Here is an 18,081-nt window from a genome sequence, read left to right as displayed (position 1 = left end):
TTTGCTAATGAGCAATAAGTGAACCTATCTTGTGCTGTGAGTGGACAGCTAATGGCTGTTAAGACTTTGAAAATAAATTTTCGAAATTTTTTTTAAAATTAGTGAATCATAAACTTATTTTTGTGAACTGTAGGTTCGTCTCAGTAAAACAGGATTGAACTCCTTCAAACCAGTGCAACATACGTTAATCTCATTGGCGGCTTTATCAAATAGCTATTGGTTATACGTCTTCAATGCCACAAGATTTCAAATTTTTTTGAAAATTTTTTGGACATTTCGTTTTATTGGTTCATTTTGAAATCTTATCACGTCATCCTAAAATTGATAGCTACATCTTCCTTTAGTGAAGACGTCCAAAGGATCATAGATAAAACTTTCTGAGAAAAAAATATGGTTCAAATGGCTTCAACACTTTCTTCTCCCATTTTTCTAAAGAAATTTTGGTTTTTGCCTGTATTTGTTCTTTTTTTTTCATAGTCATAAGACATATTGTGATGTCTTATTGATAACCAAGGCATGATAAACATCTTCGTATTCACATATTGGCATAGCTGATCGTATTCATTGAATTCCTATGAAAGCTTTTGAGATTAATGGCTGTTAAGACTTTAAAAATATTTTTTTTTTGAATTTTTTTTGAACATAAATCAATCTTAAGCTTATTTCTGTGGATTGTAGGTCAGTCTCGGTAATGAAAGAACTGCTATTTTTCTGCATCAACAACAATTTATCTACTTAGCGACTTTGTCTTCTAACTATTGGTTTTTTTTACTTCGGTGCACGAGTTTTCATAATTTTTTTAATTTTTGCATTTTTTTAAATAATTTTGGTTCCTTTTGAAATCGTATTACATTATCCTAATATTGATAGCTCCCATTGGCTTAATGAAGACGTTCAATGGGTCGTTGAAAATATTTTCAGAGAAAAAAGCTTATGGTTTAAATAGCTTCGACACTTTCTTCTCTCAACTTTCTACCGAACTTTTGGATTTTGCCTGTTTTTGTTGTTGTTTTCATAGTCAATGACATGTTGTAATGTCTTATTGATAAATTTTGAATGACAAACATCCTTTTCGTCACATCATCTAGGCATAATTTAGCGTATTAAATGCCTTCCGTTGAAAGCTGTAGATTTTTATGACTTTGATACTATGGGTTTTCTCAAAAATTTCGTGGTTTTGAAGTATTTTTCTCTGCCATATGACTTATTGTGATGAGTTATTGATGGCACATGAATGAAACCTATGATTGCTATTTCATCGAGGCAGAATTTAGTGTGTTTAATTAACTGCGTTGAAAATAATTGAATTTAATGTCTTTGATACTAGGGCTTTTCTCAAAAAACTTCGTGGTTTTCATATCTTTGTTTTTATTTGTTGCTTTTCAAGTTTTTTTTTGTAACAATAGAAACAATCACCTTGCTGTTACAAAATTAATTGAAATTAGAAGAGTTTATACTGAAAAGTTCATTCTCCAATGGCTTTGAAACTTTTCTCGCTTAATTTTTGTGAGTTTGCTGTTTTTGCTTTTTTTTTTATTTTTAGGTAGCCGTAAAATTCTGATCGGTCTCATAAACCTTTAATGTTGCCTGTCATGTTGCCCATAAACCTGTAATAAGTGATCTTACCCGAAGCAGTCAGTTTAAAGCCAATAGTCTTAAAAATTATGATATTATACATCTTCAAAGATTTTTCAAACTTTTCAGTTTTTTTGTTCTTTTCGTCAACTTATTCTCTTTATTGAGAAGTCCACTCCAATTCCTTGAATTTCAAAAAACAGCTTGTCTACTAATATTATGTCGTAACTGATGCTTTGTTTGGTGGACATTATGCGTTTTCGTAAAAAATATTGTGAGTGGTGTATTTGTTTTTCTTTTTTCTCTTCTTTTAGCTTAGTCAGGTAATAACAGATCCCAATGATTTTCAAATGTGGCCCAAATGAACGAACTTCGTTTCTCTTTTAGTATAATTTTAGCTGAATGAGTATAATTGTAAACTGAAATAAAAATAAATACAATTCAGATAATAGCTGATGATTTTAATGGCTTCAATAATTTATGTTATTGCTCTTAATTTTTTGAGATTTTCTGCGTCTTTGTGTAAATTGTTCGTTTTTTGAGATTTTCTGCGTATTTAGTTTATTCCTATGGTTTAGTCTCAGCAAATACAGGTCCCATTTGTTTCATATTGACTTTTTAGTAAATTTATCAAGAATTATTTTGTTAAAAAGCTAAAGATTTTTTTAGACTTTTGAAATTAATTGGTTTAAGAAATGTTGATTGATCTTTGACTTTAACCTCATTTTTTTTCTCTATGTCAATTTTTTACCTAATCTCATTATGAAAAACTTACATCTGCTGCATAGTTAGCAAAAACTAAATTTGTGGAGTTAAGGTTTTATCTGATTGCATTTTGACGTTGTTACTAGGTGCTTTTTAAATTATATATTGGGTTTCTGCCGTGAAAATTTTGTTTTTGCATATTTTGTTGTTTGCTGTTTTTTTTCGTAGTCTTTTTATTGGTAGATCTCGTGAGCGCTGTAATGAGAAATGGCATTATGTAATTCAATTAGTATTTACGTTTTGTAACGTGTTTTTTAAAGTCAAACATCTATTTTTGTTATCTCTTCATTTGGTTGAGAATTAAGTCAAAAATGTAGATGAGCTCGAGTCGGAACATCATGTGCGAACGCACATTAACGAGCCGCCTTGTTGACTTAAGGAGTTATGATTTCTGAATAAAGGAGCAAAACCAAATGATACTACAATCTTTCACATACGAAACGTAGATTTTAGGTTTTTTTCGTGCTCTTTTTTTTACAATGAATAAACGTAGTTGTATAAAAATTTTCAAAAATATAATGCATCTGTTTTTCGAAATTTTCTTAAATTTAAAAAAAAAATTTAGAAATTTCCCATTAATTTTCGACTACGGTATGCCTGATAAAAGATACCCTTGCATGTGATGCAGACTCAGTTTTGCTTGTTTGTTTGTTTGTTGATGTTTAGATCAGCGGAAGTCTTTCACAATTTCAGTGATCTAGTGCACGAGCAATATGCAGAATCCTTTTTCACATACAATCCAATGGTTCTGGTGCTCGGTCGCAAAGGTATAACTTTATTTATCTCATAATCAATTTTTAAATACATTTTTTTAATTTATAATTTTGTATTTATATGGATGGTTTAAACGGGTATCGCAAGTTATTGGAACAATGACTTTCCTTTGGAAGAGCTTAGTTCAAAATTATAGACAGTAGATATAATTAGACGTAAATAAAATTAGACATCAGATATGAAAAAAAAAATCAGCAAAGAATTTCAGTAAGTTATCAGTGATCTAACAAAACGAGGATCTATTTTTTTCGACCCCGCCAGCTTAGTGGCATATAGATTTTACGCCCCCAAGCGCATGTGCTATTTCTTACCTGGTAGCTTTTGTCATGTAATAACACATCTTTTGTTACTGGGGTTCATAGAGGTTCATGAAAACACTGGGGCTGAAACAAAATAGATCCCGAAACAATAGAGGATAAGAACTTCCACGAGTCTCATCTTCTGAAGTTTTCCAGGAAGTGGGAAGACAACTTTTGTTAACTGGCTGTTAGGCTGGGACCACTACCCAATAAGCCACGAGAGTCAAAAACAAAAGAAGGCCAGTGGCGCCCACCACCATCACCCTGTATTGAGAAGTACAGACCATTTCACAATTCTAGAACAGGACAATATCGCCCCCAAAATAGACGGAGCTAGGGTAGTTGATAATGACAGCAAACCCTATGCGAGAGTGCTGAGGCCTTTTCAGCCTGAGATAAATACCTCACTAGTGCTTTGTTCGTACAAAGAGAGCGCTCTTTTGAGAGATGTCACAATTATAGGCAAGTTTCTTCAAAAATTGTTCCATTATCCTAAATTCTTGTTTAATTCAGCGTAAAGAGTATATTGTAAGTATGAAAATGTAATAATGAAGATTATATAATAACAATCCACATTCTGTTCATTACGCCGCAGAGGTACACCAAAATCGCCACGGGCAAATTTGCCCGATCTGCATATCTCTTGTTCGTTTTTCCTATGTTGTGAAAATTCTGCAAATTTCAACCACGAAATTAAGATAAAAGGTGTGTATCCTATTTTTTCACGTGCTACTTATCACGAATCTGCTCGAATTATGTATCTCTTTATCGCAAGCAAAGTTACTCTATTTCGCACTGAATGTATACAATTTTTGCACTGGATGTATCTATAATCCACAATTAGGCCTAATTTAATGGGCGTTTATTATTCAATAAAAATTAAATTATTAAAAAAAGTTTACCGGTTAAAAATAAACCATATAGGGCTCAAATTTATCACAATGTTTCTATTTGATGTGAGTTGTAGGCCGGGAAATAGAATTGGCATCACCCAAACCCTTTTTTTAATATTTTTCAGAAATTTGACAAATAAATTAAATTCTGAAAAAACACCTGTTTTTTTTCAGGGTAATGGAAAATGAAAATAGCCTCAGCTCATTTTTTTAAACGTCTGTACATTTTTCCATCTATAAAACAAAAGTTTTTCCTGTAGCAACTTTTAAAATCTTCTTATTTGCCACAAAAGAAAAGACTCGACAGAGAGAAATTTCGGTGAAAAATTGCATGTGAATTGACTAATGTTTTACTTCTTGCTAAATTTGATATAATGAACGATTTGCGTTTGAATTTAGCAAATGAATTGTCAAATTGGGTTTGTTCAAGTTTTTGCCTCTATGTACAGGTTTATAGTTGTTTAGAATTTTTACTGAAAAAAAACTCAAATCTCAAATCCGCATCTGTTAAGGATGTTCATTAATTTTTTTCTGAAAAATCCATTCAGTGCGTGACTTGTTTGCGTCTCATTACAGTTTTACAGGGGTCTATCGACTTTTGAATCACCATTTTATCAGGCTTGTTTACCATTTTACATGTGTCTTTTTATTTTTTGGGACAAATTGGCTTCAAATAGGTACAAAGTGTTATAAAAATTGTCGTGAACAATTACGCATAAAAGGATGCCAGCTCTATTCGATGACTGTCTACAGTGAAAAAATTTAACAAAAGCAAACTACTGCTACTACAACGGCACCTAATACTAATTTAATTTGTCTTCAAAACTGTTTCTATTTAAATAACTCTAAAGCTTTACTTTAAAAGCTTCAATTAAATCTTTATAAAAGTGCTTTGTACTCCTTGTTTTATGCTCAAAAAGCGCGCGGTTAATTGGTCTCAATAGCGGATTAGAGTTACTTTTAATGCAAAAATGAGCGGAAACGTACTACAAGACTTGTCACCTATCTCACGTTTTTAATGTATCTCTCTTTCGCAAAAATGGCGCAACCAATTTTGCAAAAATAGGATACAAAGCTTGTCTTCCAATTTTGTTCATTTTTTGTATCTGTTATTTTTATCTGCGATTTTTACTCAAATGGAAATTTTGGGTATACCTCTGCGTTTTAATGTTTGTTAAAAATGGTAGTTAATTAGTTCTTTCAGCCTATCAAACAGATATTTTCGTGCGCAGTTGAGGAGAAAAAAGCAAAAACGGAGAGTAGACAAGAACAATTTGTTCTGATTTGATGACTCAAAGTGTAGATTTGATAAAAATTACACTATTCTTGTTTACAACAACAAACAAAAAATTGTTTTGATCACGGTTTTATCAACCAAGATAAATGCGGAAAACGCATGAATTTTGAACTTTGAATAGTAAATCTAATCAGAAAGTTTAAGAAATAAAATCACAATTTGACATAGATTTTTTGAAAAGACATAATGTTAAAATATTAAAAACCGACAGCTATCAAGTGAAGCACCTTGTTGCATTTCATTTACAGCTGATAAACGCTCTGCCATCTTTGGACCTAGCAGAAGAACCTTCAAAATTACTTTATAAAATCACTAGATGACTATTGGAGGATTCAATACATTAAATTGTGATAAAATAGAAAACATTCACTAACTTAAATCCATATTTCTGAAAACAGAAAGTGAAGACAAATTGAGAAGTCATATTGCCGCCGTTAGAAAAAATCGCCATTATAAAACGCAATATTGTTGAAAAAAAAACTTCTCACTCCATTTCAAAAGGAACTGATATGATTATTATTGAGTTCGCAATGGTACAGCTTTAGTGTCTCTCCACAAAAAATATTGACCTCCAAAATTGAGCGAACAAAAAACCGCGTGTTGTTGCGTGAAGTTCCTAAAGTTCAAATTATCCAAATTAATTTGAGGGTTAGAACATAACTTTAGTTTGAGACCGTGGATGGCTAGCAAAATAAATAATAGTTCCAGGAAATAATATCAAGAGCATCAATTATATTGGCGACAGGTTGTCGCCTGTTTTAAAGTTGGTCTGGTACGTCGACGATTTTTGCAACTTTTTTGAAATGTTAAATTTTCTACTTTCTGAGCAACATAATTGTAGTTTTGCGGCAATCAGTACATTATTACTTCAAGTATATTTGAGTTAAACAAGCATTTTATTGATTATAAAATTGGAAGCAGAAAACGAGTCCAATTTTTTCCTAGAAATAGCTTTGTTTTGTAATTTCCTTTTTAAACAGATAAAAAAATTTTTTATAAAATTTCTATATGTTTTAATTAAAAACCGGATGAATGAACCTATTTTTAGAACGAAGATTGTATGAATGAAATTATATTAATGAAGATTGTACAATAACAAGGCAGATCTGCACAGGCTTTTTTTGTTAAAATGGTAGTTTTTTAGGTTTCATTTTAAGTTTTTTCCTTTCAATCTATCAAACAGGCATTTTTGTGGACAACTAAGAGGAAAAATTGAAAGTAGAGAGTAGATAAGAATAAAGGGTTTTAATTGAAAGAATAAAAGTGTCGATTTGTGAAAGAAAGAACAATTTTTGTTTACAACAACAAACGAAAAATTGTTTTGATCACCGTTTTATCAAACAAGATTATTGAGGAAAATGCATGAATTATGAACTTTGAATACTAAATCTAATCAGAAAGTTTGAGAAAAAAATCACAATTTGACATTGAGTTTCTAAGGAGACATAATGCTAAAATAATAAAACCATCAGCTATCAACTGAAACACCCTGATGCATCCATCAATTCTCCGGTGTACAGCTGATAAACCATCTGCCACATTTCGTCATAGGCAGAAGAATCTTCAAAACTATGGTCGAATCTGAAAAGTTCGTTGAAGCTTTTGAAAATAAGTACTGTCAGAATCACGTAAACGATCACTAGCTGACCATTGAAGGACTCAAAACAATAATCTATGCCACAATAGTAAACATTCACTACCTTTAATCAACATTTCTGGAAACAGAAACTGAAGACAAATTGAGAAGTCATATTGCCTCCTTTAGAAAAAATTGCCTTTATAATTTGCAATGTTGTTGAAACAATAGCTTCTCATTCCATTTCAAAAGGAGTTAGAATAAACCTCGGGCCTTTTATGTTGTCTGTGTCATGTTTTTCGAAAATCACGACTATTTTGAATTACATCTCTAAATTGTACTTCTCATTAGATTACGAAACCAAAACCACTGGCCAGTTATTAAGAAGCAAGCAGCGCATCAATGCAACAAGCCAGGTATTTCAGAAAATAAAGGTTAGAAAACGGGAGTGCAACAATAGCCCTTTTGTAAAAGTATTTGCGGCTCTTTGCAAGGAAATAACTAATGGCAGCTAAAATTTTACAAAAGTTTTTCAGTGCGAATAAACTGAACTTTGTGAAAACAAAATATGTTTATTACTCCCAAATTAGCCATTGATCATAAGTTCCCTGCATTTCAAGCAGATTACAATTACCTTAAATGTCCGATATACAGGTAGCAGATTTTGCTAAACCTCCGTTTAGTTTTATTCAAAAGTATCTTCTAACTATTTTTCATTCTTTCAAACAATTGACAAAAGGTGTCCCCAAAACGGTAGCAGATACATTGAACCTATCCACGTACTTCCTAACGCAGAATTTGATATACCTTATCCGGAATATTCAAGTTTTTTTTCCTTTGAATCTGCTTGATATTCGGATAACTTTCAATAGCCACTTCACTGGATCCTTGATTTGTCATTATCCTATATGTGGCGGCTGAGCTTACTAACTCAATTACCAAACTGAATAGAGCTTCAAGGCCATTTTAAGCATTAAAGCTAGATTAGCATAAAGAGCAAAATTTAATATTACATTTTACTGAAGCCATACGGATTTGTTCACTTTGATCAACATCTATATTTAGCAACTATTATAAGTACGCAATCGCCATACATGAAGTTAAATTAAACTCAAATTCGCAGTACTCTATTATTGCCACGTATTCAAGTGTTCACAATCACACAAATTTAGCTCAACCGGAGCAAGAGATACCAAACTTGGTAAGCCAGTTTCGATGAATTTTGCAATTTTCATACCAAATCGGAGAGTGCAGGGCACCGTATAATGTATCCCGAGACCCAAAATCAGTGTATCTAGAGAATCTTACGACATAGTAATCGACAACCAATCACAGATAAAATTTTGGCATGTACGGCAGTATAAATAGAGCTTGAAAAACTACCAAAAATCAGTTGAAACTCGAAAATTTGGTTATTTGAAACTGACATACAGTGCGTATTGAAGCACTCTTTCATGAGCTGTAAATTACTTGTTATTGTCTCTTGTTTCTGTAGATCATATTAGTGATTGAACAGTTTTAACTTTAATTTGATTTGTTGAAAAGAGAATTAACTTTGGTATTCTCAAAACTTTCTTTCTGAGGAACAAATTTCCTAAGTAAGAGAAAGTTTGTACATAGTCAGTTGCTCTTACCGGTTTTAGCGAAGACTAGCATAGCTCTGATTTTGGTATTATTGAGGCCAATTGAGAAACAAAAGTTGTTCATTGAATTAACTCAGATTATTCGAATCTGAGGTACAAAATTATTGTGTTATTTATCGAAGAGCATTCAACCGATTCAGTTCATTTCCTTTTCGTTTGATTACTTGTATGACAGTGTTTTGCACTGAAAATTTGCTCAAATCTGAATCGTTAATCACAGAGTTATTCAACATTGGAAATTTGCCCACGTATTAAGATTGGGTATAAATTATAAACGTTAGCACCACCAACGCAGTTTACCAGCGTTGTTTATTCTTACATCAGATAGTGGGCCTACCTTACGTTTATAACCCTGTGAACTTTTATCTCACTGACAATTGTGGTTAAGGAGATATCATCGAAGACCTCAAATTTGAGACTAATTGGTTATTTGAAATTTTGGATTTTTGCTTAATTGAAACAAAGTTATTTGTCATTCAGCAAAACTGAACGAATAGTCATTTGAAATTATTGAGTGTTAAGTAATGCAAAAGCATTCTACAGAATAGCGGATAATACAGTTCACAAAAGTTAACTGCAAAAACGAAATATCCGTACAGATTTGAAACGGCTGAAACAAAGTGAGCGGTGTAAAGTTTTCCTTGACTTTGATAGGAGAGCAGCCGTTTTATTTGGTCCGCCAACCCGGACAGTGGAAGGCAAATTGCTGTGCAATCTGATGAAGAGAGTGCCGAAGGCAACCCCAAAGAGAATCATACGAATCAGCAGCGCAACGACAGTAAGGCAGAGCGAAAGGTGCGAATGCAATTCACAAAAGACGTTGAAGAATTGACCTCGCTTAAAAGGAATAGGCAAAATTGAAGCAAACAGCAACCAGGCAATCCAAATCCCACCTGCAAAGAGGAGCTTAAACCAACAGCTCAGAGATACGACAAGAACTTCCAAGATTTAGCGGGAGAAGTTAACGCTAAAACAGGGATTGGCTACAAAATAATTGAAGATTCAGATCGACCCAACAAACTAAAGGTTCTCTAACAACAGACTGTTCACCTTCTAGGGGAAGAAATACCCAAGCAACCGAAGCGTCGAAACAAGCTTGTGCCCTATCAAGCTAATTTCGTTGAAGAACATCTGAAGGAAGCAAGAAAGTGCAAAGCAATTTTGGACTATCATTGGCTTGCACCTATAAGCAAAGGCACGCAAGCAGCAATGAATGCAGAGCAAAGCAACACAACTCAAGAAGTGATCGACAGCGAGAGCAACAGCAACTACCCAACGAACAACCCAGTTGCTCAAACAGAGCAAAATGGAGCAACAGCAAGCGGCCAAGATATGGAGAGTGTTTGGGAAACATCTTCAGCAAAGCAAAGGCGAGAGGAAAGGACGAAGAAATTCGATATCGAGTTCAAAACCAAGATGCGACTGGAACAGGCACGGTTCGAGCGGAGGAAGATAGAGTTGGAAATACAAATGAAGGAACGGGAAACCAAGCATCAACTGCTGGAGGGAGAGCTTGAGCTAGAGCGCAAAGTGAAGAGAACAGCCTTAGAGAATGATGATGTCCGTTCCCAATCAACTAGTGCTCGAGCCATCGGAAGACTCTACTGACAGGCAAGGCAAGGTCAGCAATCTCTGGAAAGGGCTTCTGGACAGTTCTATCAAGCTGCATGGAGCATTCTGGAGAAGAAATTTGGAAGGCCTCATGTGAACATTGATGCACAACTGGAGATTCTTCGCAACGCAAGTCAGGTGAAACCTCACAACTCAACAGGTATGATCAGTTTCTCAGTTTTTGTTGTGAACACTGTGAATATGCTCAAAGAGTACAAGCAGGTTGGACATCTGCAATCAAGCTCTCTCTACAAGCAACACTCTATATGACAGTATATAAACTACCTCAAACTCTCAAACAGAAGTGGTGGTTCTGTGTTGATGATAAAGATGAAGATTGGCCCGATCTGATTATGTTTGAAAAATGGCTCTCTAGGATAGCATTTGTGCATGAAGGGTTTTCAGCTTTCAAGGGAGAGGGAAGAGAAGAAGACCGAAGAAGCACAAATAGAGACAAACGGTTCTCGGAAACATCGAACTTCAGTGGTAGTTTGAATGTGAAAGAAACGAAGCAAATGCAAAGTGATCACTGTCCACTAGCTGATGGCAGTCATTAAATTTGAAACTGCCCACTATTCAAGAACATTGGCGAGAAAGATCGGTACGCAGCAGTGAGGAAGCAACGCTTATGTTACGGAGGATGTCTAGGCAAAGGACATGCAATCAAAGATTGTAAAGTCAATGCGTGCAGAATCAATGGATGCATCAAGAAGCACAATCAATTGCTACACTAAGAAAACCATTGAACGAGGGCAATCACGCAGTCGACTTGAGCGCAGCAACAATCAACCAGAGTAACGAAGTTACAAGCTTTCTTCAGATAGTTCCTGTCTCAATACAGAGCGGTGGCAACAGGCTGAACACATATGCCTTCCTCGATAGTGGATCAACGGTTTCATTCATCGATCAAAGTGTGCAAGAGAAGTTACGAGCCCAAGGCACCGAAGTGGCGCTCAACATAGCTGGCATACATGGAACAAAGGACCTGAAGACAGAAAAGGTTCCTCTCAAAATAAAGGGACTACATTCAAAGGTGCATTCAATTGAAGCGTTTGCACACCCATCAATCTCCTTGGGGAACACAAACTACAACTACAACAAGCTGAAGCAAAGCTTCAATCACTTGAGTGTTCTACCCAACAAAAGCTTCAACTTGATGGAAGTTGGCATCATCCTTGGGCAAGATGCTTATGAGCTACAACGCCCATTGGACTACAAAAGAGGAGCACAAATGAATCTTTCACCGTTCTGACAGAGATTGGATGGGTAGTCAGTGGAATCATGACGGGCAACAGAAGACAAAATGTTTCTCATTTCGCCTTCACAGAAGATGTGAAAGCGGCTGAGAAGATCCAAACCTGGTGGGACATATGCCTCTAAACCTATGCTTCCAAAATCAACGTCGTCAGTCGACCAAAGAATGAACTGCAGGCACAAAGAATGCTAGAGAGTACCAAGAAGTTCACAGGCGAGCGGTACGAAGTGGAAAAGCTGTGGAGTGAACAATAGCCAAACCTACCGAACAACTACAGCTCCTCCTTAGGGTCAGCTTTACTCACCGGAATGAAGATTTCAAAGGGACTCAAACCTGAAGATTTTGTATCAACAGTCAAATGATACGGATTAAGAAAAGGGACTCGTAAAGATATTGGACGGGTCCGAAGTGAAAGGCACCTTCGGGAAAGGATGGTACTTGCCACACCATCCAGTGCTAAACCCGAACAAGCCTGGCAAAGTAAGACGTGTTTGCAATGCCGCATCAAAGTACAAAGAAATATGCCTAGATGACAAACTACTAGCCGGACCTGATCTGCAACACGGGCTGATTGGAACAATCTTCAGATTACGCGAAGGACTAATAGCCCTTAGAGCTGACATCGAATCAATGTTTCTACAAGTGCAAGTTCCCGAAAAGGAGAGAAGTTGCTCGAGGATCTTATGGCGTCCATGAACCAACAAACCCGTTCGAGTATACGAATATTACCGTCATGTAAGGGTTCTCCAACTTGTGCAAACCATGCTCTAAAGCGAGTGGGACTGGACAACGAAGAAGAGCACCCGATTGCAGCAAAAGCAATACAAAATAACCTCTACATGGACGATTTCATCAAATCGGTAGAAACCACTGAAGAAGCAATTGAAGTCTTCAATCAACTACAACCTCTTCTCTCACAACATGGATTTGAACTGAAGAAGTGGATAAGCAACAACAATGCAGTTACCGAAGCAATCCCAGATGACTTGAAATCAATCAGCAACACGAAGCAGGTCGATGTGGAACCCAATACGGAAGGATCCTCAGTGCTAGGAATTCAATGGACCGTAACTGATGATAGTCTTCAAGTATGCAGAGGTACAAACAAGGAAGTTGAAACGCCTATAACCCAGAGGAAGATTCTATCACTGGTCTCTTCAGTATTCGACCCGATCGGATTGTTTGCCCCGTTCAGTGTCCACATGAGACGACTTCTGAAAGGCATCTGGACTAAGAATTGACAACATTGGGACAACGAATTGGAGCCTGGTGAATTGAAAGAATTCCTGAGATGAAAAGAACAACTTCCAATAGTTGCTGAAAAAAGCATCGATAGAAGGTACTTCAACAGAGAGAGGGATAAAACCGAACTTCATGTGTTTGCGGACGCATCTGAAGACACGATGTGTGCAGTTGCCTATCTACGTTCACAACCAAAACAAAACTCAGCTGAATTAGCAATTTTCATTGGAAAATGAAGAGTGGCGCCGATGAGGCATCTTTCAATACCCCAACTGGAACAACAAGCGGCCGTCATGGCAGTGAGGTTGAAAGAACAGATAGTCAAGGAACATGAAATGAAGATAAATAGTTGCAGATTTTGGTCAGACTCAACTAAAGTATTGCAGTGGATACACAGTTCCCATCATAAACAACAAGTATTTGTGGCCAAACGAGTGGCTGAGATACTGGGTACAACTGATGTTTCACAGTGGAAACATGTGAGCGGTATCAACAACCCAGCGGACATTGGCGCCAGGGCAATCAACATTGAGGATCTTAAGAAGATTGAGTGGCTCACTCGGCCGGCCTGGTTGCATGGACCAGAAAGTGAATGGCCAACGCAAGTGAACCTGATCTTTGCATCAGCTGAAGAGAATATACTCTCATGAGTCTTCATGATACAGTATGAAGAGAAGAAAGCTGTTATTCAGCGGGAACGATTCAGTAATTTCAACAGAATAGTAAATGCTGTGGCATACGTACAGCAAGTATTTAGCAAATAAAAACCAGCAACACTTGTAGTCAGCATTGAAGAAAGAGAGAAAGCAAAAGCAACAGTCTTTAAACTACTACAGCAAGAACAGTTTGCTGAAGAGATGATATCTCTAAAAGCTGAAAAGGAAATTCCAAAAGGCAGCAAAATCCTACCAATCTCCCCTTTCCTAGATGAAGAAAGATTTATTCGAGCCAAAGGAAGGATAGGCAAAAGTCAATTGGACTTCAATGCAAAGCATCCAATTTTGCTACACTGGAAACATCATGCGGTTGATTTATTCGTGCGGAACGAGGACAAGGACAATCAACATGAAGGCACTGAGCATGTAAGAGACATTGTTCAGCAGAAGATGTGGATCCTAGGCATACGGAACGCCTTAAGATCAATCAAGAACAAATGCGTTACCTGCAGAAAAGGCAGAGCACAAACGATAGCACCAGTCATGGCAGATCTACCCGAAGAAAACAGCCTTCACAAAAATTGGAGTTGACTGCTTAGGCCCTTTCATTCTGAAGATTGTGCGAAGAAACGAGAAGTGATGGTGTTATTTTTGCTCGTCTAACTATGAGAGGAGGTGCATATAGAAGTGGTACCCAAGTTGGACACAGATAGTTGTCTCAATGCAATAATGAGATCCATTGCGCGAAGAGGCAAACCAGGTAAAATCTTCAGTGACAATCGGAAAAACTTTGTTGGAGCTGCAAGAGTGTTCGCAGGGAACGTTGCGGCATAAAACAAAGAGGGGATCGATGGAAGTTCAAGCCACCCGCAGCACCACACTTTGGAGAAGTATGGGAACGGTTGGTGAGAAGTTGCAAAAAGGCAATGTACGCAGTGTTGGGGAACAGATCAGTCTTGGAAGACGTTCTTTCAACAACCATGTGAATTTTTGAACACACTGAACGCCAAACCGTCGATTCCAGTCAACTCAGACGTTAATGACTTAGAAGCATTGACCCCCAATCACTTCTTGCTTGACAACAAGAACGTTTGCGTACCCTACCATCCAAGCGCCGAGGAATTTGTTGATCATCGAGAGCTCCTTCGACAAACTCAAGCCTATGCAAATCTCATATGGGACAGATTTTATAAAGAATATCTGCCAACTCTGAATAACCGGCAGAAATGGCGATCTACAGCGAACGAAATCCTTAAAAAAGGGCTCTCTCGTTTCGTTGATCGAAGACAGCGATAAGCGTGGATATTGCAATCTAGGTCGATTTACGGAGACCAACGATGGGTCTGACGGTGTGATTCGACCAGCGATAGTTCAAACGAACAACGGATTGTACAAGAGACCAGTAGTGAAGCTCGCCCAGTACTACCTAGAAAAGAAGTTTTCGCAATGAAAAACAGGGCCGGCATGTAGCGGCTGAGCTTACCAACTCAATTACAAATTTAAATAGCGCTTCAAGGCCATTTCAAGCATTAAAGCTGGAATAGCATGAAGAGCGAAATTTAATGCTACATTCTACTGCCGCCCTACGCATTAGTTCACATTGTTCAACTTCTATATTTAGCAACTATTTTTGGTACGCAATCGTCATACATGAAGTTAAATTGAAACTCAAATTCGAACTGTTCTATTATTGCCACGTATTCAAGTGTTCACAATCTTACAAATATAGCTGAAACGGAGCAAGAGATACCCAACCTGGTAAGCCAGATTCGACTAATTTTGCAATTTACATACCAATTCAGAGAGTGCGGGAAACCGTATACGGTATCCCCTACCCTAAACTCAGTGTATTTAGAGAATTTTACGACATAGTAATCTAAAACCAATCACAGATGCAATTTTGGCATGTACGGCAGTATAAATAGGGCGTGAATAGCTAACAAAAATCAGTTGAAACTCCAGTTCATATTAAAGCACACTTTCTTGTGCGGTAAATTACTTGTTATTTTTTCTTGTTTCTGTGGGTCTTATTACTGATTGTACAGTTTTATTTTTAATTCGATTTGTTGAAAATAGAATTACCTTTGATATTTTCAAAATGTTCTTTCTGAGGAACAAAGTTCCTAAGTATGAGAAACTTGGTGCTAAGCGCATAGTCAGTTGCTCTTACCGGTGTTGACAAAGCATATCATAGTTTTGATTTTGGTTTTATTGAGGCCAATTGAGAAACAAAAGTTGTTCATTGAATTAACTCAGAATATTTGAATCTGAGGTACAAAATTGTTGTGTTATTTCTCGAGGAGCATTCAACCGATTCAGTTCATTTCTTTTTCGTCTGATTACTTGTTTGACACTGCGTGGATATTACAATCTAGGTCGAGTTACGAAGACCATCGATGGGTCTGACGGTGTGATTTGATCAGCGATAGTTGAAACGAACGACGGAGTGTACAAGAGACCAGCAGTGAAGCTCGCCCCAGTACCACCTAAAAAAGATGCTTTCGCGATTGAAAACACGACCGGCATGTGGCGGCTGAGCTTACTAACTAAATTACCAAAATGAATACCGCTTCAAGGCCATTTCAAGCATTAAAGCTAGAATAGCATAAAGAGCGAAATTTAATGCTACATTCTACTGCCGCCCTACGGATTTGTTCACTTTGGTCAACATCTTTATTTTGCAACTTTTATTAGTACGCAATCGTCATACATGAAGTTAAAATCAAACTCGAATTCGAACTACTCTATTAATGCCACGTGTTCAAGTGTTCACAATCACACAAAATTAGCTCAAACGGAGCAAGAGATACCCAACTTGCTAAGACAGATTCGACGAATTTTGCGATTTTCATACCAATTCAGAGAGTGCGGGACACCGTATAAGGTATCCCGTACCCTAAACTCAGTGTATGAGGAGATTTTTACGACAGAGTAATCTGCAACCAATCATAGATGTAATTTCGGCATGTACGGCAGTATAAATAGGGCGTGAATAACCAACAAAAGTCAGTTGAAACTCGTTAATTTGCCTGTACTAAACTGTCATACAGTGCATATTGAAGCACACTTTCATGAGCGGTAAATTAATTTTTATCGTTTCTTGTTTTTGTGGGTCATATTACTGATTGTACAGTTTTAACTTTAATTCGATTTGTTGAAAAGAGAATTAACTTTGATATTTTCAAAATGTTCCTTCTGAGGAACAAAGTTCCTAAGTATGAGAAACTTTGTGCTAAGCACATAGTCAGTTGCTCTCACTGGTTTTTGACAAAGCATATCATAGTTTTGATTTTGGTTTTATTGAGGCCAATTGAGAAACAAAATTTGTTCATTGAATTAATTCAGAATATTCGAATCTGAGGTACAAAATTGTTGTGTTAATTCTCAAAGAGCATTCAAATGATTCAGTTCATTTCTGTATCGTTTGGGTTCTTGTATAACAGTGTTTTGCACTGCCAAGTTTGCTCAAATTTGAATTTTAACGCACAGAGTTATCCAACATTGGAAATTTTGCCCATGTACAAGATTTGGTATAAAATATAATAGGTAGCCCCACCAACGCAGTTTACCCAGCGTTGTTTTTCCTTATATCAGATAGTGGGCCTACCTAACATTCAGAACGCTGTGAAATTTTATCTCACTGGCATTTGTGGTTAAGGAGATATCATCGAAAAACCTCCAATTTGAGATTAATTGGTTATTTGAAATTTTGGATTTTTGCTTAATTGAAGCAAAGTTATTTGTCATCCAGGAAAACTGAACGGATAGTCAATTGAAATTATTGAGTGTTAAGTAATGCAACGGCATTCTACATCAGAGCGGATAATACAGTTCACAAAAGTTAACTGCAAAAACAAAATATCCGGACAGATTTGAAACCGCTGAAACGAACTGGGGGGTGTAAAAATATTTTTTGCCTTAATTATTCAAATATAAGACAATATTTTGAAAGATCTAGCAAATAGCAAATAAAGCTGGTCATCATAAAATTGCTACCGCGTGTAATTATTCAAATGGTTAAATTTCTATGTATGTTGATAAAGCGTTTGCTCAAGATATTGTTAAAAAAGCATTTTTTAAATGCCTTCTTTTCAAGTTTGACGTTGTATATATCGTGGTTTTGTGTACGTCAAATTGATATCCAGGCAAATTTTCCATATAATGTACGGGACATTGTTTAATATAGCAAAAAAACTTTGATTCAATAATATTTAAGGTCATTTACGTCAAATTCTTGTAAATGTTTTTGGAAACCTATAACTTGCAGATGATTTTTGTCTCAAAATCAGCTGTTATTGAATAACATTAGTTAGCGGAGAACATAAACATTTGTGAAAGCTGAAGTTACCGCATGAAGGTACGTATTCTTCAGTAGTTTTGATCCAGCTGTAGTTTTTCAACAAAATGAACGGGGATAGTAATTTTGGATCTTTTTTTTGTTTTTTTTTTTTAATTGCTCTCAAAGTTTGCAGTAATGGTATTAGTCCTGTGGTTT

The 18,081-nt window shown here is 36.3% G+C and overlaps 1 protein-coding gene across 4 annotated transcripts in view; it reads left to right on the top strand.

Annotated features, from left to right (window-relative positions):
- Positions 1-18,081, top strand: part of LOC142339928 (EH domain-containing protein 3-like) — a 32,320-nt gene that overhangs the window by 3,000 nt on the left and 11,239 nt on the right. For all 4 annotated transcript variants that reach the window (XM_075390287.1, XM_075390291.1, XM_075390288.1 and 1 more), the window contains exons 3-4: positions 3,007-3,107; positions 3,570-3,875. In XM_075390287.1, coding sequence (XP_075246402.1) covers positions 3,007-3,107; positions 3,570-3,875 — 407 coding nt within the window. The remainder of the gene's footprint in view (positions 1-3,006; positions 3,108-3,569; positions 3,876-18,081) is intronic.

This window comes from Convolutriloba macropyga, chromosome 5 (assembly GCF_964194025.1).
Source record: "Convolutriloba macropyga chromosome 5, txConMacr16.3, whole genome shotgun sequence".
Taxonomy (NCBI): domain Eukaryota; kingdom Metazoa; phylum Xenacoelomorpha; order Acoela; family Convolutidae; genus Convolutriloba; species Convolutriloba macropyga.
This window is presented reverse-complemented; position numbering and strand designations above follow the sequence as displayed.